The sequence below is a fragment of the Notolepis coatsorum genome (assembly GCF_963971535.1).
Source record: "Notolepis coatsorum genome assembly, chromosome: 5".
Lineage (NCBI taxonomy): Eukaryota > Metazoa > Chordata > Actinopteri > Aulopiformes > Paralepididae > Notolepis > Notolepis coatsorum.
Genome location: NC_140169.1, coordinates 126117338 through 126142329, shown reverse-complemented (window position 1 = coordinate 126142329; position 24992 = coordinate 126117338). Strand labels below are relative to the sequence as shown.

General features: G+C 43.0%; 1 protein-coding gene across 1 annotated transcript in view; it reads right to left on the bottom strand.

Annotated features, from left to right (window-relative positions):
* Positions 1 to 2126: 2126 nt before the first annotated feature.
* LOC311228052 (gamma-aminobutyric acid receptor subunit rho-2-like) overlaps positions 2127 to 24992 on the bottom strand; it is a gene marked incomplete at both ends in the record, with an annotated part of 29999 nt that continues 7133 nt past the window's right edge. Inside the window, 7 exons of the mRNA XM_084313953.1 lie at positions 2127 to 2444; positions 2822 to 3030; positions 6101 to 6253; positions 6917 to 7057; positions 7564 to 7646; positions 7905 to 8128; positions 17807 to 17874. Of these exons, the coding sequence (XP_084170079.1) occupies positions 2127 to 2444; positions 2822 to 3030; positions 6101 to 6253; positions 6917 to 7057; positions 7564 to 7646; positions 7905 to 8128; positions 17807 to 17874 (1196 nt within the window). The remainder of the gene's footprint in view (positions 2445 to 2821; positions 3031 to 6100; positions 6254 to 6916; positions 7058 to 7563; positions 7647 to 7904; positions 8129 to 17806; positions 17875 to 24992) is intronic.

The following is a 24992-nucleotide window of genomic DNA, read 5'->3' as shown; positions in this document are numbered from 1 at the left end:
CGACCTTATCAGAAATGTAATTCTTCATGGGCATCAATCAGACTCATTCACACATTTGAAATAATGACTTTATTTAGTAAATCTGCTCCAAAAGCGTACATTCTAATTTATTTATTTTTGCTAATGCAATAAAAACATACTGGTTTGGAAGCTGGTGGCTCAATATCTGACTGCATGAGGTGTTTTGCAACAAGAAACAGTCTGACATGCTGACGTGATGACGGGATTCACAAGAAAATTGGTGTTTCATGTACGGCATCATGCACCACGTCCAGTGGGCAGTTAAGGTGGGGCATGAGGTCAAATGAGGTTCAAGTTAGGGCTAAGGTACAGAATTAGGGGTGTTTCTTATTTATAATTTTTTTTTTACATGAGATACCAAGTTTTTAGCGAGTCCACGTGTGATCCTGGCATCCTGATGAGTGACACCACAGGCTGGTCAGCCCAGCCCATGCTTGTGACTATTCTACACAGTACTAAGGACATGGAGAACCTGTTGCATTGAAACTGCCTGGATGAGTTACTGTACAGAAAACCCTTGACAGAAATAAACACTTGTGGTACCCAAACCAAACAAACCAAACAAACCAAAACCTAGCCATGAAACTATAGTGTTACTGATAAAAAGAACAATATTAAGGCTGTTCAAGTTTATTATGTCACTGATGAAGCGTTATGCTTTTCAATCCCTTCTAAGAATTATACAAATGAAAAAAAAATAATAATAAAAGTGTCTTGCTGCGGGTCATCAAGCCTGTTCCCTGGCATAACAACCGTTCACACAAGCGCTCTTCGTTATTATGTGAAATGTTATACCATATTCCCCAGGCGTGATGTCAGAAGATAACACACCACCCGGCGTGATGTCAGAAGATAACACACCACCCGGCGTGATGTCAGAAGATAACGCACCACCCGGCGTGATGTCAGAAGATAACGCACCACCAGGTAAGACGTCAGAAGATAACACACCACCAGGTAAGACGTCAGAAGATAACGCACCACCAGGTAAGACGTCAGAAGATAACGCACCACCAGGTAAGACGTCAGAAGATAACGCACCACCAGGTAAGATGTCAGAAGATAACGCACCACCAGGTAAGACGTCAGAAGATAACGCACCACCAGGTAAGACGTCAGAAGATAACGCACCACCAGGTAAGACGTCAGAAGATAACGCACCACCAAACATCTCTATCCAAGCTCTTTTCTTTCGTCTTTAACAACTTAAGGTGTAATGGCATTATGGATATATTGGTGTGCAAAAAAAGTAGGCTAAATAAATCTATATAAATAAATAAAGTATAGATGCGTACATAATAGTTTAGTAACAACAACGCAATGTTTTACTGGATTGTAAAGCTTGTATACTATAATGTACTCCATGCTCTTTTCATGGATCCATGAGTAGCTGTCGACGGTACGATGAGGTGCCACATCAACACTGTTGAACTGAAACCTTAGTTCTCAGTTCCTCAGTATGGCTCGCAGTTAAGGGGGGAAAAGGCTTGGTATTTATTAGCTGCAACAGTGTCCCAGCATGCTAGCACATATATATCACATATAACCGGGGTCATATATTATATACTGTATATGTCTGGCTAGTTATTTACTTCACTTGTTGCTTCACTAGCCACTGTTCTGGACACATTCATCTGTGTGACTGTGTTTCAAAATGTACGATGGCAACAGATGGCAATAGCGACAGCAATAGTAATTTCTTTCATTGATCAGTTCCATGACATCGTGATGAGAATAAAGCTTTGACGACAGTTACGTAGGAAACTGGCTCAAGTCAGATGGGTTGTTTGAATGTGGGTGGGTGTGTTAGAATTGTGATGAAACCTATAAGAAAGGAGGTACTCTGTACAGGAGGGGGAGTCCGGCTGTGAGAGATGTTGCAGCAGAGGCAGGAATCTGTCTGATCCAGACCTCCGGGATGATGTCCTCAGCTGGCTCGGCCAGGTGGTGCGGTTCACCCACAGGTCAGGTGTGGTAAGAACTCCTTCACCTCATGGAGGTAATTACCTCTCAGCTCAAATCAAATACAACAAGTGCCATTTCCAGTACGGTGAAAGCAGCAGTTTCCTCTCTCCTCTCTCCGAGTGGGTTTACGACAGAGACACTCAGCAGTACACAGACCAGTATATGAGGTTGAAGAAGATGTAGGCGCCGGGGAAGATCATGCGGGAGCAGGTGTCGATGGTGTGCGTGTTCTGGATGATGCGGAAGCCGCGGAGGCCCTTCTTCTTGGTTCCCGCGGACTCTGTGTCCAGGGACAAGTGTACCACCATGTGCTCCTGCTTCTCCGGCGGGTCCTCGGCCGCGACGGGGCCCCTGGTGTACCCGGCCAGGCTGTTTGCGTCTGCCTCGCTGTAGGCCCCGTCAAGCATCATGGTTCTGGCGTGGGACATGCCACAGGAACAGGGGATCTGGGACTGGGCCTGGGGATGGGGTGGGGGTGGGAGGGGTAGGAGTCACGGAGCAACAGAGTTTAGATCAAAGTCTGTGAGAAGTTTGAAAGCATTGTGCAGTTCCTTTTATGACTTCTAGAGTGTGCCGCCATTTTCATCGGTCACATGTGGAACTTGAACATGTCATTGCATGTCGATCGTGATACCTTCAGCCGAGCTACATGTGACAGGCAGAAGTTTCACATGCAATACCCTGAAGGTTAAATAAACAAACTTAAACTTAAACTTAAGGTTACACATGTGACATTGCGTAAGCACAAGTGGAACCATACCAATCGCATGTGACATGTGGAATCACATTGTGATTAGCAAAACAGGATTGCTACAGTAAGCCACTGTCCCCTCACCTGTTGCCTGGCCTTTTCTCTGAGCTTTCGATCCTTCCCGTCCCTCACGGTCGTCAGGTAGTTGACGGCTGCGTACTCCAGCACCGACAGGAACACAAACACAAAGCTGACCCAGAGGTAAATATCCACTGCTTTGATGTAGGACACCCTGGGCATGGAGGCATTGACTCCAGTGATGATGGTGGACATGGTGAGGACCGTGGTGATGCCTGGAGCACAGAGAACACACCACCAAAGATGGTGGATATATGTGGGAAGATTTTATTTTATTTTATTTGAAATCTTTATTTCAAACATGTAAATACAAACAAAATAAAAACAAAAACAAATCATTAATCTCTAGCAAAAAAAGAGAACATAACTAAATTTACATGTTTGAAAAGGAGTAGGAAGAAGTATACACTTATTTAATCCTACCCCTTTTCCACTACTCAAAATGTATGTAATTCCTTATTAATTTAAAACCTTACTAAACAAATATATACAAATATATGAAAAACATAAAGAAAATAAAAGAAAAGTGTAAACACCCGTGAATGTCAAATCCCTTCCTCATCCCTGTACCTCGTGACAATTATTTCTTTATAACTCAGTTTGAATTGTCTTATGTTTGGACATTGCTTAAGCACAACATCAGACTGTTCCACAGTTTCACTCCACATATGGAAATGCAATGTCTTCTCCTGGTAGTACGCACACTAAGAACTTATTAATTGAGTTCTCTCCTCAGATTATAACCCCCCTCTCTTTCAAAGAACAATTTTTGAATGTTTCCTGGAAGTACATTACCTTTTGCTTTATACATTATTTATGCTGTTTTAAATTCCACAAGATCAGTTAACTTTAATGGTTACTTTAATGTTAAAGACATGATTATGATAACCTGCATTGTGAACTATCCTTATGGCTCTTTTTTGGAGTATAAAAAGTGGTTGTAGTGTAGAATTATAAGTGTTTCCCCAGACTTCAGTGCAGTAATTTAAATATGATAAAACTAGTGAACAGTAGAGAGTGTAGAGTGATTTCTGATCCAAAATGTGCTTTGCTTTACTCATGACTAGAATGCTTCTTGACAGTTTAGCATGGACATGTTTTATGTGAGGTTGCCAGCAAATTTTATGGTCTATTATTACACCTATGTCAAGTTAGACCGCGCTCTCAAGATTCGACACTGGGTGCTGAAGTCCCATTAAGTATTATATAAAAAAAAAGGCAAGCTATAACACTGACGAAGGAATATGTAATTCCGAAACATGTTTGTTTCAGGCTGCCATTAAATACTTGAACCTGAGAGTGCTGGTCTAGCTTCACTGCTTCTTTTTTTTTAAATCTATTATTACACCTAGAAATGTATTTTCATAAACTCTTTCAATAATCACATAATTTATTTTAACTTGTACTTGAGTATTTAATCTACAGTTTCCAAATAACATTATAATAAAATAAAATAACATAACATAACATAACATTGATGATGCAGAATAGTTCCAGTCCACTACATCATGGGCGTGGAACTTACATGGGTACTATCGCAGTCGCTCTGAGATAGCTGAACGAGTCTTGCACAAAATGTTTTTTTCTTTCTTGCTGAAGGCACACGTCAGAAAAACATCAATTCCAAGTGTTCACCTTGCCAGAGAATGGTTCAGTATATTACACATGCATACATTGTATATGTGGGACAAGACAGAATTAACTATACTCTGTAGCTTCATGGTTCTGTGGCTCAATGTGTAGCGCATGGTACTTGGTAGTTATGCAGATCAGTGCCTTATTCACGTCAGCAAAACAGTCAAATCAGAATGGCTTAGTTGAGTGAGGGAAGATCTTGTGAACTCGAGACTAGACTGATGAGTTAAAATGATAATTAGAGACACAGACCACATTGATATAATACCCCATTGCTAGGAAACAATGCTAAACACTGGAAAATGCCATTTATAAGACACGGGACCTTTAAAGGTCAACCTTCACGTTGTATTTTTGTTCAATAAACAATGTGGACTAGGCCAACAGTGACTTTCATGAAGAATGGAAAAAAAAAGTATTGAAATTGACCCAGTTTTAGCGTTTTTATCAAACATTTTGTCTGCCCAACACAATCACCACGCACGTGCATATTTTAATCAATGGTTCATAACGTGCGTGTGTAATCGAAATGATCGTCACAACAGGTGCAGGGCACCAGGGGGCTCACCAGGGGGCGCTGAGAGTCACACACAGCTAGTGGCAGGCACTGATATATGCTTGCTACTACTAGCCGAATGAAAATTTATCTGTTTCACCTAACACTATTGCTCCGTGATTATAGCCACCCATCTCTAAAGCCACAACCACGTTACCATATTTGTAATAATGTAAATCATTGTGTCGTTGTACACATATTGTGTTTATAACGTTAGTAGCTAACATAGCTTAGCTTGGTAGCTATTGTGCTAACAAAATATCCCGACATCCGGCTCGCTGGCCGGCATGAACGGCCGACCCAAAATGGTTCTCTCCTCTCTGTACACCCCGTCCCCACACGGGTACCCTGCCGGGGGGCCCATGGACGCGACAACGGCGACAATGGTGGCAGCCTGTAGGGTGCTCGAGCCCGTAAAGGCTAGTGGTACATGAACGATAGCTATGAGCTAACAACGACCGCCGCTGTTGTCGCGTCCACAAGCTCCTCCGCAGGACACCCGCGAGGACGGGGGCACACAAAGAGGAGAGAACCATAGGCTAACGTCAGTGTAGTGGGACGGCGGAGCTATATAGGCTAACTGTGATGCACCGAGTGGGCCACCATTGAACTAGTACTATGACCCGGACGGGCAAGGCATTTCCTGAAGTGACGTCACGGCCGTGCTAGCTTTTAGATTCGGCTCATTAATATGCACCTGTAGTGACGTCGGCGTTTGATAAGCTTTTTTGATTCGCGCGTGCATGTTATTCGTGCATGGACCTTTTTAACTCTTTCAGAGTGGCATTTCCGGTGTCAAATGGAAAAAAATAAATAATGAAATTATATACCAATGATGTAAACTACCCATAATTGATCAGTAGGGTTTAACCTGGAGGTTGGGCTTTAACCTAAGTGTATGGTTTGACTTGATTGTGTGTGTGTGTGTGTGTGTGTATATGTGTGTGTGTGTCTGTGTGTGTGTGTGTGTGTCTGCACGTGTGTTTGTCTGTGAGTTGTGTATGGCTTTGGTCTTTCCGTGTCCTTGCTTTACGTCTACTCTATAACTTGATCTGACCCAACTGCCGTATGAACTGAACAGTGCGGCGTGGTACCTAATGAGACTCTAGCAGGGACGGCCCTGCGGTCGATCCAGAAGGACACCCAGGACAACATGACCATCAGAGTAGCAGGGAAGTAGGTCTGGAGCAGGAAGAAGAAAATGTGGCGCCTCAGGGTGAAGTTGATGTACAGGCGGTTGTACCAGCCTGGGGAGAAGGGAGCAGACATGCACGAGGAATCACTGCGATTAGAACATTGTATTATTACACCCACGTACGTACAGAGCGTCAGGGGTATTATAACTCCTGTGTGTGTGTGTGTGTGTGTGTGTGTGTGTGTGTGTGTGTGTGTGTGTGTGTGTGTTTTTTTCCGCATCAGCCATAACTCGTACAGCTACGATCTGATTTGAATGAAATTTCACAGGACCTGAATACTTACATTTTTTTTTTCAAATTGGTATGGTACCGTATTGCATTGTCCATTGACATCAATATTGAGGTTAAACATTAGTCCCTTTAGGGGACAGTAAAATAAGTAAGCAAGCTGCATTGTGAAGTCAGTCAGTCAGTCAGTCAGTCAGTCAGTCAGTTAATCATTCAGGCAGTCAGTCAGAGAATCAATCAATCAACCAAACAACCAATCAATCAATCAATCAATCAATCAATCAATCAATCAATCAATCAATCAATCAATCACTCAGTCAATGTTTATTGTTGTTCAATGTGAGCGATCTGTAGTGCCGAATTTCCCTCGGGATCATTAAAGGATTTCTATCTATTCTATTCAATCAACCAACCAACCAACCAATCAACCAACATTCAACTCCTAGATGTTCAAACAGCGGTTAGTAGTCCAGTGTGCTCATCTACCTGTGCTACTGTAGAAAGCCAGTCTGGAGGTGGTGTGAAACTTCTGGATGAGGAACTGAGAAAGAGAGATCCTGTCGTCCGTGCTCAGTGACTCATCCCCACTCTTCCAGTACAGCATCAGGTCCTCATCTGTATAAGCATCTGGAGACAGAAGCCCATTTGTTTAGTTTTTTTCACTTAGACCTACTCCTCCCAACACAAATTAATGGAAGCAGATACGGACCAGCTAGCCGAGCTGTTGGCCAAAAACACCTCTCCCGGAGTTTTAAACTAGGCTAGTGGTCCGTATTTGTGCTAAGCTAGGTTAGCTTGCAGCCGGATAGCTTTCTACTGAACGCACAGGAAATTGGTATCTTCTTGTCTGACTCTGGGGAAGATGGTAAGCACATTTCCCATAATTTTGGCATGTTCCTTTAACAAAAGGACTGGATGTGAGCCGGGGAAAGCTCAGCAAACACAAAGAAACCCAGCTCACCAAATAGTGGTCCGACTGATGAGATTTCGGTTGGAGTTGACATGACGATACGATTACAGATGATTGAAAATTAAGATTCTTATTTGAAAACAATATGCGGGAATTCAGCAGAATGCAGCACAAAATACTTGAGGACAAAGAGGGAGGAATGTAAGATTATTCTCATACTTACAGCTCTCAAGCTCTAAAGTGCACGTCTGTGAGTCCAGGGGGAAACGGCTGAAGTCCATGTTGCAGGCAGAAGTAACTGTGACCCTGTGGGTGAGGAAACGCACATCATTGTAAACCAGGCCAACTCTAACATCGTACACCAGGATGTCATGTCTCATCATGGTGTAAACTATCATTCTCTGTTGGGGGGAAAAAAAACATAGGGCCAGATTTGCCTGTTTGTCCAAATGTCTGTTGGGCACGACTTCAGAGTTGTACATGGTGGAGTTAGCCCCCCCCCCACCCCACCCCACCCCCGAGCTGTGTTGGGGGAAATCAGTTTGAAGTTAGCTAGCACCTCACCTGAGGCTGTACAGCACGTGTCCGTCAGGGTAAACCCGCAGCATGATGTTCTCCGTGGTGGTGTCATGGATGAACGACCTCTTGGAGTGGACGAAGAACACGTCGGGCACCCAGATCTTCTTCACCAGGCGCCCGTCAAAGGTCATGCTTTTGTTGGTGGTGCTCGGGAAGGAGAGTCTCTCGTCCTTCCAGTAGTGCCTCAGGTACAGCGTCATGGTGAAGTCCTGGGGAGGGTGGGGAGGGTGGGGAACACAGAAACAAAAGATAGAGTCCCTGGATTAACCCATAGTGGGTGTCCTCTACTTGAACCACCGCTAAGTGCAGGCGGCTGGGATTACCCTGGTGTGGCCCAGGGTTCCTGGATTACATGGATTGTTTATGATCAAACATATGCTGTAAGCATAAGCATGCAGCATTATGTTGTGTGAGACCGGGCCGCACCGGTCACATGACATCTCCAGACGACGGCCCGCATTGGTCACGCGTCCCAGACGACCCTCTTCTTCCCGTTCCTGTCGCTATGCAAACGGAGCCGCCCTGCACCGGTAGGCTAGAGCTGCACCACTCTGCCTCACCACAGGGGATCATGGTCTTCCCCCCCATCCGGCTCACTGCGTTACATAACACCAGATCAGTTTGGAATAATGGCTCCACTGACACATTGTACTCTTAGAGCCCAACATCAAAGTACCTGGGTTGTTGCATAAGATGCGTTTTTTGGAAATATTTCACCTCTGCGACCAACCACAGTAACAATGTATAATGAAATAATTTGCTTGATATATTTATTTATATATATACTGTGTATACAGTATATATATAATGTGTGTGTGTGTGTGTATATATATATGCAGCCCCCTATATATATATATATATATATATATATATATATATATATATATATATATATATATATATATATATATATATATACAGTATATAAATACATATATCAAGCTAATTATTTCATTATACATTGTTACTGTGGATGGTCGCAGAAGTGAAAAACGTTTTATGTATACAGTATATGAATAATATTGCTTCAGTTTCGGGGTGTGACATTATGTCATTATGGACAGTTATCATTTTGTAATCATTCATTTTGCCCGGAGTGTTATAATACAATTGCATACAAAGCTCTGGGTCCCAAATTAAATGTAATCCTTGGTTGTCCTCCCACACAGAAGCTTACTGTACACAACATCAGGATGGCAGTTTGAAATCCAATTGGTGGGTCCTCCAACGGAGAAGCCTTGTGCAATTACAATACTACACAACATACATTTGGTCCATAGTTTCAACACAATAAACAATATCAACCCGCAGAGCTTTTGTCATCTATTCGGATTATCCATCCGAAAACACTAGATAAATGGGTGCAACACACAAAAAAACATGAATCTATAATAAAATCTAAAATCTAAAATAAAGTGAGGTATGGCTGGGTAGCGCAGTGGACTAAACACTCGCCTACCACCGCAGAGACTCTGGGATTGAATCCAGCTGTCAGCGGTACCTCCGGCTTGGTCAGTCGTCCCTACTAACACAATTGGCAGTGTTAGCGGGTGGGAAGCCGGTGGGGTACAGTATGTGTCCTGATCGTTGTAAACTGCGACTCCTACTGGTCGGTCGGGGCGCCTATTCAGCAGGGAGGGGATCTGGGGGAAATAGCGTGAACCTCTGCACGCATTACGTTCCCCCAGTGAAACTCCTCTCTGTCAGGTGAAAATAAGTGGCTGGTGACTCCACATGTATCGGAAGAGGCATGTGGAAGTTCTACACCCTCCCCAGGCCAACTGTGGGGCAATGCACCCTAACGACCAGGAAGGGAAACGACTAAATTGGGATGGGTAAAAAAATACAGAAAGCCCAAAAATAAATACAATAATAAAATAAAAAATAATAAAGTGTGTTCTGTCCTCACTTTGGGAGATATCTGATGGTTACACTGGAGATGAGCCCAAATTTGAATATGAATTCGGGAAAGCACGGATAATGAGATGGACACAGAATGTTTTATAGTCTACTGTATACATTTTTTTTCTGTTGTGCTCCATTGACGCAGCGCGCTCCGCCTAGGCAGCCCCAGTCATCTTCATCTAAGCTGTGCCTCTTCCCGCACATTCAGTGAGAGTGAGACTGATAAAAGTGTGTATGTGTGTGGTGTGTGTGTGTGTGTGTGCGTGGCTGTGTTTCTGCAACGTATACATCAAAATGAAGCTTAGAACCTGTAGTTTTAAACTGGATGTGTTAATTTAAACCATTTAAAGAAAACTCAGTCAAGAGTCGTTTCACATTAGTTATTGGCTAGATGTTGTGGAGCTCCTCTCTGTATTAGCAGGCAGCGGACTGAGACACCGGTGTAGCCGCCTGTCACCAACTCTCACACTGAGAGAGGAGCAGGGGAGGAGTGATGGGTGTTACGGCTCTTTGAAGGGAGCCGGTTCTTTTGGCTCCGTTCCTTTCCAAGAACTGTTCAAAAGAACGGCTCTTAGCTCATCTGTCTTTTTCTAGGGGGCTACTTGGTTGATCAGTCTTAAAATAATGTGGGTTATCTGCGGAATAATCACCAGCATAACGATGGGATATTAAAACTTAGACACCGGTACTTAAAGCCCCTGAAAACAAAGTCTCAAATCGTTAAAATGTATGTATGATATCCAACATAAGTGTGATATTAAAAGAACACGCCAACATTTTGGGAAATTAGCTTATCGTCTTCTCCAGAGAGAGACAAGGAGATAGATACCAGTTTGGACAATGTCTAGGCTAACCCGGTCATGTCCACTTCCATTCATTGTGCTAAGCTAGGCTAACATGCAGCCAGATAGCTACTAAACGCACACCAGAGGAAACTGGTATCTATCTTCTTGTCTCTCTCTGGAGAAGACGGTAAGCTAATTTCCCAAAATGTTGGCGTGTTCCTTTAAACGTCCACCAAAGTTTGAATGAAAGAATACAGGATATTAAGATATTAAGGCGACAAGACATTCCAGACCTTCAGAAGTTCAAAGTACAAAGTTCCCTAAAATGCAAAGTACTGTATTTAAATAAAATCCAGGAATCATGTGGGAGAAAGATGGCAATACATACATACATACATACATACATACATACATACATACATACATACATACATACATACATACATACATACATACATACATACATACATACATACATACATACATACATACATACATACATACATACATACATACATACATACATACATACATTTACAATCATACACATCGTCCTGGGCCTTAATAATACTCACTACTAAAGTAAAGTGATATTGGTAGTTATTGGCAGACAATTTTGCAAACTTTGTGAAAGACGCGGGAACAAGACACAAGCCAGCTAGGAGAAACAGCCCCCCACCAGTCTGGTCCAGAGACTGCTTCACCGACGCCCCGCCGATTAAACTCAAAGTGGACGATCCTAAATCTGACACTGGAAAGAATACTGATGAAACCATGTTTGAGGAAATACGAAAAATGAGTGCCGCTCTACAGGTGGTGTAGGAGATACTTCAGACCAATCTAATTTCAGACCAGCACCAGACCAAACTTTTTATGATTTTCCTGATAGAAGATATTTTTTTATTACTTGAATGTATTGACTTATATTCTAAATTGTCAGGTTATAAGATAAAGAGGGTATGACTATATCAAATACATGTCACTCTAATGTGACATAATGGCTTTAGATGGATGCCTTCAGGTAAGAAATACTTGGGCATCCAATTTAATCCAAATTTGGATTCTCTCAAATATGGGACCACTCCTCCAGAAAAAAATATGAACCTAGGTAAATGGGAAAATTTAAAGATTACTTTGTGGGGAAAATGTATGTGATTAAAATGGTGGTTGCCCCGCAAGTCAGCTATGTAATAATAATAATAATAATTTAGGACCTACTCCGAGGTCACCATTTGGCACACATGCGAACCATGCATACAATGCGTATCTGCGATTAACCCATCCCGTCGTCCTTCCCCCCCAAGGGCAGCCGGGAGCAGACAGGCGCCACGTGAGCCGCGCCAGGGGACCAATCCAAGTGCTCCTGTCCGTCTTCGTCAAGGACGCCACAGCGTTAGCGATCTTGTTGTTGTGCATGTTTTTCCATTGGGTTTATCTTATCGGGGGGGGAAACCCTTGCGAGCACGGGGAGAACATGCAAACTCCACACAGAAAGGCCTGGGAGATACCCCACCTGGGTAACTGGCATCATGGAAACCTGGTCCCCAAGCGGGATTCGAACCCTGGACCTTCTTGCTGTGAGGCGACAGTGTTAACCACTACACCACCGTGCCGCCTATATGTTTCCATGATGTTGACTGTTAGCATATCACCACAGTTATTTAAGAAAATGTGTTCACCAAGGGACATACTACTGTGGTATGGTCTGGCTCTCCCTAATGTGAGACTATACAATTTATCATTTGAAATGTCTAGACTGGTTTAAGCATTAGCAAGGAACAGATCCAGAGTTAAGCTGGATCAATATGGAACAGGAACTGGTAAAGGCCTTTCAAGCCATCAGATGTTCTTTCATATGTTTCAACTACTAACGGACCATTCTTCAAATCCAGCACTGATCCATTCTAAGGAAGTCTGGAGAGAGGTACATAATTTATGTTGGGAATGTAATACAGGAACGGGAAAAATGTTACATGCAATTTGGGAGTGTAAACTTGTTTACCCATTTGGGGAAAGAGTAATGGAATATCTAGGAAAGTGGTCGGGCTCAAATATAACTGTATCGCCAAGAGTATGTTTATTGGGGGACCAAATGGAATTGCCCAGTATATCAAAATATGGCTTTGCAGTAATGAAAGTAGGGGTTGTCACAGCTGCATGAATGATCCTCAGATTTTGTAAAAGTACATCCTCTCCAGATCTTAAAAAGTAAATCTAGGGCGGCCGGGTAGCGCAGCGGACTAAGCACCTGTCTACCACCACAAAGCCAGTGGGATCGAATCCGGCTGTGGTGACTCCGGCTTGGCCGACCGTCCACACTAACACAATTGGCAGTGTTAGCGGGTGGGAAGCCGGCGTGGGTGGGTCCTGGTCCTTGTAAAACAGCGACTCCTACAGTTCGGTCGGGGCGCCTGCACAGCAAGGTAAGGATCTGGGAGAGGTAGTGTGACCTTCCACACGTTACACTCTCCCAGGGAGAGTCCGCGCTGCCAGGTGAAAAGAAGCGGTGGGCTGGCTATACATGTGTTGGAGGAAACATGTGATAGTCTCCGCCCTCCCAGACCGACGGTAGGGGGTAGAGTGCGCAACGACCAGGAAGGGGATTGGGAATTGGCATAACGACTAACATTGGGATGGGAAAAAATACGGAAAAAGAAGGGGGGGGGAAAGATAATAAAAAAATTATTAAAAAAAAAAACAAAAAAAAATTTAAATCTATGTTAGCTGCACAGGACTGCTTCTTTGCTTATAATATTGCTGGGACACAGTGAAGGGTCTAGTTTTTGTTATAATTTTTTTTGTTATATATATATACCCTGGATATTTTGTCGTCTTATTTCCAAAAATGATTGTACTGTCGATGTGTTTAAATTAATCAAAACTTTTATTTAAAAAAAAGAAATGATTAGTTTCCGACTTGCATAATAAGTATCATGCTTAGACTTGTTCTGCCCTATAAAGCTGTTTGTTGTTTTCAGAACATCACGCAAATATTAGATTAGATTAGAGAAAACAACAAAATCTTATGGGCAGCCTACATATTAGTCTACTACAGGCTGCGTAAAAAGAACTGGCACTAGTTTAACAGGGGAGGAAAGGTGCAGGGTCATTTCACCAAGCTGCAGAGGTCCACTGTTCTAGTGTTAAAGGGTGCTGATGGGGTTCGGACAGTTCATAAAACTTAGTTTAGTTAAAAATGTTAATATAGAAAGAAAGAGAGAAAGAGCACAAGTACAGTATGAGGAGGTAGAAATATATTTCATGATTAATTATATGCCAATATTAAATTCTTTGACACTTTGAAGGCACAACAATTGCATTGCCAATGAATATTAGGTTAGAAAACACATTTGCCGGATTTAACGTGACATCTAATGTTAATTTGTTATTTGATTACATCTGTTCCCATCTTGTACTGTCTGAAAAACTGTCTGAAAATGGTCTTTCGAGCCCTCCTGTGAGGGCTGGGTGAACACTGCGCGCTTCCCAACGGGGGGGCGTGCCGAACAATCAGCTTCACGCACCTGAAAGTGGTTGGCAATCAGCTCGTCGGGAGAGCATAAGTGTTCGGACTGCCTTTTCACTCGTCGCCAGGTCGTCTTATATGCTACCGTCTACTGCCGCGTCTCCAGTGTGAGACGTCGTACCATCTACACTTGTATGCTACCATCTACTGCCGCATCTCCGGTTTGAGACGTCGTGCCATCTGTACACTACCATCTACTGCCGCGTCTCCGGTGTGAGACGTCGTGCCATCTACATCTGTATTCTACCATCTACTGCCGCGTCTCCGGTGTGAGACGTTGTGCCATCTATTGCCGCATGGTGCCGCGTACTGCCGCGTCTCCGGTGTGAGACGTCGTGGCGCTCCCCATTTTCGCCGGGGAGGATTCCTGTGTGTGTGCGTTCTCTCTCCATGGCTTCTTGTATTTGGTGTGAGACGTCGTTGTCGCTCCCCATTTTCCCCGGGGAGGATTTCTGTGCGCTCTCTCCCTTTCCATGGACCCTAGTTTGTTGAGTTGCCCGTCGGCAGTTGCCCTGGTGAGTCTTGTATAGACTAGACTCAGAACATTTCACATGATTCCTGGACTCTAGTGTATTCGCCCTTAAAGGGACAGTGCTGCATTTTTTGTTTAATAAATTACGCCCTGTTTTTGGCTAACTCTCATACCTGTCTTGTGTTGTGCTATTGGGGTCGCTTACAAACCCTAATACCTCCGAGAGGATTGTAAAAAGCAGCACAAAAATGCTCGTGCCTCAGCTCAGGCGCTTTGGCCGCATTGAATTTCTATGTGACACGCACCCATCGCCTTTTTGTTAAAAATGTAAAGTCCCAAACAGAAAGAATAATGTGATTTTACAGTTGTAGTCAAGACTTTGGGCAACATTTGGATGCAAGAACCTTATTGTTGGCTCCTATTTAAGGGGAGTAACCATTTGAATGAAAAACGCAGATGCAATTTTGACAGGCATTTCTCCAACTAATCATCAACTGTCAAACACCATTGTGTACGCACAGGGGTTGGCTAACATTTAAAAAATTTGTATTATTATTATTTTTTTGTTCTCACTTTTTCTGTATTTTTGCTCCCATCCCAATTTAGTCATTATGCCAATTCTCTTCCTGGTCGTTGCGCACATTGCCCCACTGTCGGCCTAGGGAGGGTGTAGAACTACCACATGCCTCCTCCGATACATGTGGAGTCACCAGCCGCTTCTTTTCACCTGACAGCGAGGACTCTCACTGGGGGAATGTAACACGTGCAGAGGTTCACGCTATTTCCCCCAGATCCCCTCCCTACTGAACAGGTGCCCCGACCGACCAGTAGGAACCGCAGTTTACAACGACCAGGACACATACCCCGCCCGCTTCCCACCTGCTAACACTGCCAATTGTGTTAGTAGGGACGACTGACCAAGCCGGAGGTACCGCTGACAGCTGGATTCTATCCCAGAGTCTCTGCGGTGGTAGGCGAGTGCATTCTCCACTGTGCTACCCAGCCGTCCTTTTGGGGTTGGCTACAATTTGAGTGGTTGTTTGTTTTACCAATTGAAAGTATCGTTTGGGACTTTGGCTTTTTGTGAGAGGAGCTTTATTTAAGGGCCGAAACTGCGTTCTGAAAAGCATTGTGGGCGGAGCTTCAATTTGATTACATGGATTGCCGTAGTTGTGGGGGGGGGGGGGGGGGGTTATGCTGATGGTAGGAAGCTCCTTCCCATTGAATCAGCCAGAGCATTATGAGGTCACACCAGAGATGCACCAATCAGCCAGAGCATTATGAGGTCACACCAGAGATGCACCAATCAGCCAGAGCATTATGAGGTCACACCAGAGATGCACCAATCGGCCAGAGCATTATGAGGTCACACCAGGGATGCACCAATCAGCCAGAGCATTATGAGGTCACACCAGGGATGCACCAATCGGCCAGAGCATTATGAGGTCACACCAGAGATGCACCAATCGGCCAGAGCATTATGAGGTCACACCAGGGATGCACCAATCAGCCAGAGCATTATGAGGTCACACCAGAGATGCACCAATCGACCAGAGCATTATGAGGTCACACCAGGGATGCACCAATCAGCCAGAGCATTATGAGGTCACACCAGAGATGCACCAATCGGCCAGAGCATTATGAGGTCACACCAGAGATGCACCAATCAGCCCAGAGCATTATGAGGTCACACCAGAGATGCACCAATCAGCCCAGAGCATTATGAGGTCACACTAGAGATGCACCAATCAGCCCAGAGCGTTATGAGGTCACACCAGAGATGCACCAATCAGCCCAGAGCATTATGAGGTAACACCAGAGATGCACCAATCAGCCAGAATTAAAGTATCTGCTGAAACTGAGTACTAATGTGATCCATTACTGGGTCCTATTGTACTACTTCCTCACTGTGGTGTCTTGGCACAAAGGATGAACTACATCATATCCTGACTGTTGGTAAGTGCAGCTCAAGGGCACTGCTGGGTGTGTGACCATATGCTGTATTAGAACTCGTAGGGCGTGACAGGCAGAACGCTGCAAGCAATGCAGCTACCTTTCCATGATCTTAATACCTTTTTGATAACAGTTATAATAATAATAATGTCTTGAATTTATATAGCGCCTTTCACGTACCCAAGGCACTTTACAATAAAAAGGGGGAGGGGAGAGGATAACAGTGACCTAAACTAAGGAACAAATTACAAAAACAGAACAGAACAGAGCAAACAGAACAGAACAAAAACAGAACAAAACAAAATTGAACAAACAGAATGAATAGGATGCCCAGGAGCATCAGAGACGATAGGCCTGGGTGAAGAGGTGGGTCTTCAGCAGGTTTTTAAAGTGGACAAGAGAATTAGCATTTCTGATGTCCATGGGGAGGGAGTTCCAAAGGGTGGGGGCAGTGACACTAAAAGCCCTGTCCCAGAAGGTCCGCAACCTGGCTTGTGGGATGGTGAGTAGCCTGTGTCAGAGGAGCGGAGATTCCGGGAGGGGGTGTAGGTGTGGAGAAGGTCGGATAGGTATTGAGGGGCAGTGGTGTGTAGGGATTTATATGTGAGCAGCAGGATCTTGAAGGTGACATGAGATTGTGCAGGTTGCCAGCAAAGGTGTATGAGGGTGGGGGTGATGTGCTACAGTTATACAGTTTCACTGGAATGCTGTTGCTAGGGAACAGTTTGGACTAAAGTGTATGGACGGTCTCATCTTGACAACAGTAGACATTCTGAACAGACCCAAGTTTATTTCCTGTTGCAATGTTTGCTGATGCAATAACTGACAGGAAATACACTTGGGTCCAAACTGTTCCCGAGAAACAGAATTCCAGTGAAACTGTCTATTTCCTGTCAGTTATTAGCAAACATTGTAACAGGAAATAAATGTTTGAAACCGCCCATACATTGAATGGAATTATCTTACTACTGACCAGTATAGACCATTAGTTTGGGGTCAATGAACAAAAATTATTGTGGTATAATTCAGAGAAACATGCTTCGGTGGACAAACAATGCAGAAAAACCAAGTCGCTTCGCTTTGATCCCTGACATGTTAACACAGCAACATGGCTCTCTTGGTATCAGATTTAATTGGTGAAATTCCCCGTTACCAATATATCCGATACCACCGGAGCATCTGTGCCTCCATACATTCTGCTATACTAATGGTCAACATCTGCATAAAAAAAGATCAACCCACTTACCATGTCTACCTCTGATATGCTGTCCAAACTCTCCACCTGTACATCCACCCCGACCGGGATAGCAGGGCCTGCAGAGTAACCGGGATTAACTGGATTAGAGTTGACTCACCGAAAGACTCTCAATCACGGAGATACTGGATGTAAACTGAAGCCAGCTTGGGAACAATTCACCTTCGATTCAGTCAATTAAAAATGTACTCGCTGATGAAGATCCATTCTGATTTACTTATCAGTAGGTCTGATAGTACAATCTACAATAGCCAAAGTATTTTCAATATTTTAATAAAAATCTATTTCCTGAATTAATTGAATTTGAAGTGAATTCTAGGTGGATAAAACATGCTTCACAAATAGACTTGTTTTTGTATTGACTTGTATAAAGTTGACAGTCCCATCACACATCAAACCTATTATATCTAGTTTGGTCTTGGTAGATTCATTCCTGTAGAAGAACTCTGTAAAAAGTGGAATGTGTCCCAATGTTTATATGGTGATCCTTCTATTATCTGTAGTCCTTTGATCACACCAAGTATGGCAAAGCTCTGACAATAAGGAGATAAAGTAGGCCGTTAATCCAAAGCTAATATTTAATGTAACAGTATGACAGCCAGGGTAAAACCAAATACAATATTCTTATATTGTAAGAATGTGGAAACATATCAAACTAGAAGAGTGCGCTCTCAGTCTCACCAGGTGGTAGCCTGCCATTACAAATACCTGTCTAACTATGTCAGAACTGCAAGCTGAGGCCACAATGAGGCATTCCAGTGTCTCAATGAGTTAACTATACCAGAACATGAAGGACACATTTCTCTGATCAGATCTTCGTGCAACAAACTGCAGATGACTGGTGCAGACACTACCAATGCGATTTCCCTCTGAAATATGTTATGAAACATTAACGGGAGACATTAAAAGAGGGACGAATCACTGAAATGAGGGAAATTGTGTTTTTTACGTGTCTGTCTACATTTTAAAGCCATTGCAGGAGTGGAAATTGTGTTCTCTGTTTGAATTGACAACCTGTTAGAGCTGTCTTGTTCTGCCAAACAGTGAACATTGGACATACTTCACCTATAATCACAACCCTGCTTAGCTACATAATGTTGTTGTAACTAAGAGATGCACCTATAATCACAACGGCTTAGCTACATAATGTTGTTGTAACTAAGAGATGCACCTATAATCACAACCCTGCTTAGCTACATAATGTTGTTGTAACTAAGATGCACCTATAATCACAACCGCTTAGCTACATAATGTTGTTGTAACTAAGAGATGCACCTATAATCACAACCGCTTAGCTACATAATGTTGTTGTAACTAAGAGATGCACCTATAATCACAACCCTGCTTAGCTACATAATGTTGTTGTAACTAAGAGATGCACCTATAATCACAACCCTGCTTAGCTACATAATGTTGTTGTAACTAAGAGACTATAATCACAACCCTGCTTAGCTACATAATGTTGTTGTTGTTGTAACTAAGAGATGCACCTATAATCACAACCCTGCTTAGCTACATAATGTTGTTGTAACTAAGAGATGCAGCTATAATCACAACCCTGCTTAGCTTACACAATGTTTTTGAACTAAGAGATTAGCTGAAAAGAATACTAGTTTTCATGCATTTATCGCTTTTTATACAACAGGTAGTTATGACCACGCATTGTGATCGAGAGCGTTCTAAACCGTGAGTATTTCATGATATACTCACGGTTAAATCACCATGAATATACCACTGCGCTGGCTTTAAGAATGTTGTAGAAAGTTTCAACTGCCATTCATCAAACGGAAACTGTGTCAACATGACCTACTCCGCGGACAACGTTACTATTGATTTAACATACCCGTTGGCGTTAACCATAAACGAGTGGATAGATAAAGAGGACAGGCCTACATCTACCGGTATTCAGAAAAACAGCATTATTAGACATGCCAATCCAACGAAAGACGAGCTGGACGCACTGGAGAAAAGACGCAATGAAATCAACACCACCAAGTCGACAGGCGGCCTGGGCATTGAACTCATAGATATATATGATTGAACTGGCCCAACTCCCGGAACTGTCCAATGTGCTGATCCCCCAGGGTGCTGATGACGTTCTCCGACTTTCGCTTGCATTAGACATTAGATCGATATAAAAGACCCTAGAATCCTATATTTTCCCCAACGCAACCTGCTGTATAGAAGCAATAATACAATCAGAAGCCTGTGTTATGTCATGAATATTGCCATGGCTGTGATGCCGCCTACTTGAGCATCTCTCTGTAACGTTTGGGGTTTTGCTCTCCTCTGCAAAAGCCCTCACGTTACCCGATGGTAATTAACCTGTCTATCTGCCCTGATTGCATTCATTGGTACCTGGTGTGTATTTACATTACATTTACATTTAGTCATTTAGCTGACGCTTTTATCCAAGCGACTCGGCCCATGTTAGACTAGTGTTTTTGTGGTCGTTTTTTTAATACGTTTGAATACGTTTCATGTCCCTTTTACACAGAAATGCGTTTTTTGGTGTTTTTTGGCGGATACGTTGTGGCCATGGGCGGAGTTTATGGGGGTGCAGGGGGTGCATTGCACCCCCTGGTGGCCGGGGGTGAAATTGCTTAAAAAAAAAAAAAAAAAAAAAATCAAGATTATTTTTATTTTAATAAAATTATAATAATTGTGAGAAACAAATCTGAATTCTATTATGTTTTGTTTTACAATACATTCATTTTATAGTAGTAATCATGTCACATTATAAGGCGAACCTTCTGTAGTGTGGCAGTGAAAGGGTTAACGCGCGGCCAAGCACCAAGCAGCAGCAGCAGAATGCCCCGCGCGATAGATTGTAACGCTTGTACAAAGCCACTTATTCTGAGATGATAATTAATGTATCTGGATAACCAATGCACGGATTTTGTCGAGGCAGGTAGCGTTATTTCGGGAAAATTGATATCTATAGTCTGGTATATTTTTCGTCCACGAAAAATGGAGGCTGTAATAATTATTATTGCTCGAGACCGAGAGTCTCTATGAATAATAATAATTAGAGCCTCCATTTTTCAAGTCAGTTAAAAATGATCCCCCGTAGTGCTGTGTGTGTGAGTGTGTGTGTGTGCTGCTGTACTACCTAAATAAAATAAAAAATTAGGGGTTAGGGCATTGTAAAAACGCTAAAATAATAAAATAAAGGTCAAAAAAATCGCGGGTATCGTTCGCCAAGCAGTCGCACCCCCTGGCGTCAAGTTCAAACTACGCCTATGGTTGTGGCCCTACTGAAACGCTAAATTGTGTTTTCCGTTTTTGAGCAGCGCCAAAACTCGCCGACAACAGTCGTGTAGCCTTCACGGAGACGTTGTTGCGAAAACATGCGCAGTAGATACCATCTGCGTGCCCTTCCGGTGACAGCAGAGCTGTCCCAAATAGCTGCAGCTACCATGTGTTGTCAAGTTATTGTTATAAGGACCCCAGTCCAAGCTACAACAATCTGCATTCCCTTAACAATTGTTTGTATTGAGGCGTATTGTATTGTACCCATATGCAATACGTTAAATAAAGTTTACATCCATTCATTCTGCTAGCATTACCGATTGCATGAGCAGCTGGCTAACGTTAGCTATCAGACCCTGTTAGCTCAGAGCTCCTCTTTCAATCTTTAACAAGCCCAGCCATCTATTCACCTTTGTTTAATACACACAGCGTTGTCTCTAATGTTATCTAGCTACTGATAGCTCCCGATATCATCAGTTTGGTGCTGGCTAACTAGCGTGAGCTAACGTTAGCTTCTAGCCACAATGCTATACTGTTATAATGGCATATTCCATCCACGTTAGCATGCAGCTAACAATCCCCCCGCCAATCCTTTTTGAGACTAAACTATCCGCTCTTGGTGGTCACTTGTGTTGATGTTAGTTTTGTCTCATCAACAAACGAGAGGCAGAACACACAGTGAATGTATCCGTTTTGTTTATTGCACTTTTATTACACTTTGCTGAAAAAGAAGTGCTGCATTGGCGGCGCCCGCTTGTTGACATTTTCTTTGCAGGAAGTGTGTTCTGAAGGTCCAGATTATTAATAGTCTGCGTTTATTATTTTGTATAACTTATATATTGTTTATATATATAAGATATATATCTTCACGTCATCTGTTTTACGTGCTAGTATTTATCATTCGCCTTTTGTATATGTTCCATTCTTAATGCCGTAGGCGCCAGCGCGCGCCCCTCTAGACATGTTCAGAACATGCCCAGGCAAGACCAGAGAGAGCGTATTGATCTGTGTGGGTGAACAGACTCAGTCTACGGAAAACTAACATAAAGTGTGTTGTGGAGAAGTAACGTTTGGCGCAGTTGTAAACGGACAGAAAGGCAACGTATCGTTATAGAGAGCCGAACGGCTAATTAGATACAACTATAAGATTGTCGAGCCACTATTGGCACAGTATAGTGACTTGTGTGAGTGAAGTAGCGTTGAGAGACCTTTGAAGACTTTCTGCGGGTTAGCCTTAAGTACAAACGGGGCTAACTAGCTATCACCCTTGCCAACGGGCTTTTGGACTAATAGCTATTAATCCTGCCATCGGGCGCTAGGAATACAAGGACCGGTCCGTACGAGACCCTTTCCTCCCCAGCGACGACCGGATTATCCTAAGTGTGTCTGCAGCCCTCTGGAGTAGGAACTCCAGAGGACCACCGTCTCCATCCACCATCTTGCTTTTCCCTGTGCTGCGTGATTCTTCTCCATCCACTCCACGCTTCAATGGTCGAGTACTAGTAGTTAAAGACTATCGTTACCTCTGACGTTGTTGCACTGACATTCTATTATTAAAGGAGAGCTGTGTTGTATAATATGTATGTTCACTATTACTATTAAAATGCTTGTTCAACTTGTATCCCTGTCCCCGCGCCGTTAATAGAGTGTCCGCCATTTTGTGTACCTGTAATGTCTGGCTAATTTAATATTCTGCATTAGTGGTTTAATCTAACATATCAATACAGTCCGGGTTGTGTAGCCCCTTAGCTACAAAGTGTATTGGCACATTAAAGTTCTGATTGGTTGAAAATTGCCTTCATGTTCGCCACCTACTGCCACCTACTGCTTTGGCAGTGTACTACATCACTGTGCTCATTTGACAAAACGAAAGTACTCGGGTTGCAAACGTATGTCTCACTTGGCTACCGTTGCGTTGCGATCTGGAGAAACCGAAAACGAAACTAAGGTGTAACCGGCGCCTTACAAGTTCTGTACGACAAGTCATCAGGAAGGGTACAACTCTATCAGCTTAGTAACAATGTTCATCAAAGTGTTGAGTGCTAGTGCTACAGTGTAGGTTAGTTTATTAGGACAAGTGCATGACAGTAGAGTTAGATATTTTCTTTTTTTTATTTTCTTTTTTAAATTTCAGATAATGGTTGAAGAAGTGCGTCTTTAGTCGATGGCGAAAGATTGGGCGGGTTTCGGCTGTCCTAACCTAACTGTTAAGTTGGCTTTATATGTTCTTCCTGGTTACTATTCAGATCGTCAGTCGATCACTGAACCTACCCGTGAGTAACATTTATCGCTCCTGCCATGGAGGATAAATGAGTTCGTCATGGATAGTTTTTGCCGTGCCTTGCTTTATCAAATGTGTAAATAGTTTTGTGTGCTTATGTAGCACCGTCGCCCAATGTTTGTTATGTAGTACTATGTTTTGGAGACAGTGTTTTCTCCCCTTTGCTTTTCCCATTTTCGCTATATACCTCAGTTTATGATTTTGTACAATAACGTGTTTTGGGGACTTGATTTCTCCACTTTGCGTTCCCTCTTTTGGAGACGAAGCATTCTCCCACTTTTGTTTGTGCGCCGTTGTCAGCGGGTATGCCACCAATGTCAACAATAAATAAGAAGCCTTTTGGTTGAGAAACAACACCTGCCTCTCGTCTATCCATTCTGCACTGCACCTGGGTCCAACACACCTACCCAACTCGTAACACTCTCTCATGCCTGCGGGCGCATCACAGCCGTGGCAATATTCATGACATACCAGGGCTTCTCGTGTATTATTGCTTAATTATCAACTTCTAATATGAGTTTCACACATATAACTAGGTTTCATGTGGGCATTTCCTGGTTGACAAGATGACTGTGGCATAAATAGGAAATAGCAAACATTAAATACTTAACCTGCAAGCATAAGACTATTCTGACTGTACAATATTAATGTAACTAGGGATTTCTTTTATGCATAGGTATATTGCTCTCTTGTGGTCAAAAGGTGTACCTTTCAATATCTCAATGGACAATGATGGAAATTCATTCAAATAAAATACTTGTCATTGACCGATTAGAAAAAGATTCCAGAATTCAAGTCCTTGGCCTGCTGTCAGCCTATGTGCAATGTTCCATCCAAATCTGCCCTGTAGTTTACGGGATTAGCTGAGGACAGAGTCGCGCGCGCACGCACACGCACACAAACTACCAACCAGAACCATAATCCCCCAGGCTACCGCTATACGTCAAAACAAAAATACTTTTTCATTTATATATTTTGCCTGCTGTCTCCATGTTGCTGCTACTTCTGTTTAATCTGTGCAGTGGTAGTACTGCCGCCAGGTTTATGTAATCTGTGGCAAAGCTGTTACCTGGAAGAGGGGATATGAACTCATCGCATGGCGCCAGCTGTCAGCTGTCAGTTGTGTGCCCTCGCATCTCTTACTCATGCCATATGTCACCTATCAGACGCCAGACTATCCAAATCTCCTTAAAGGGGTATGTCACCCATTTTAATAATTCACATATGTTCTTCCTGTACCCCAGGACAGCTGAGTCAGTATTTGTGAAAAAGCACCACTCTTTCCTAAAGCTAAATAAGAGATAAACAAAGAGAGAATCATCCAGTCGTGATGTAACTGGGATGTAAAATCTGGTGCTGCGCCATAGACTGACTTTGCTTTGACTTTGTGAGCTTTTACACCTAAATTAGGTTTTAATTCAGGTTCAGACCATCTAGCAAAGCTAGAATATAAACCACATGTGGGTACAAGAGCTCATACAAACATTGTATGGCCTCACAAATTCAGAGCCCTTCAGATTCATTGTCTATAGAGCAGCTCCAGATTTTACATTCCAGTTACCATTATCTCTTTCTGATTTCTACCTTTAGGAGAGAGTGGTGCATTATGGTCACAAAAAACCTTCTTGAAATAGGTGACATTCC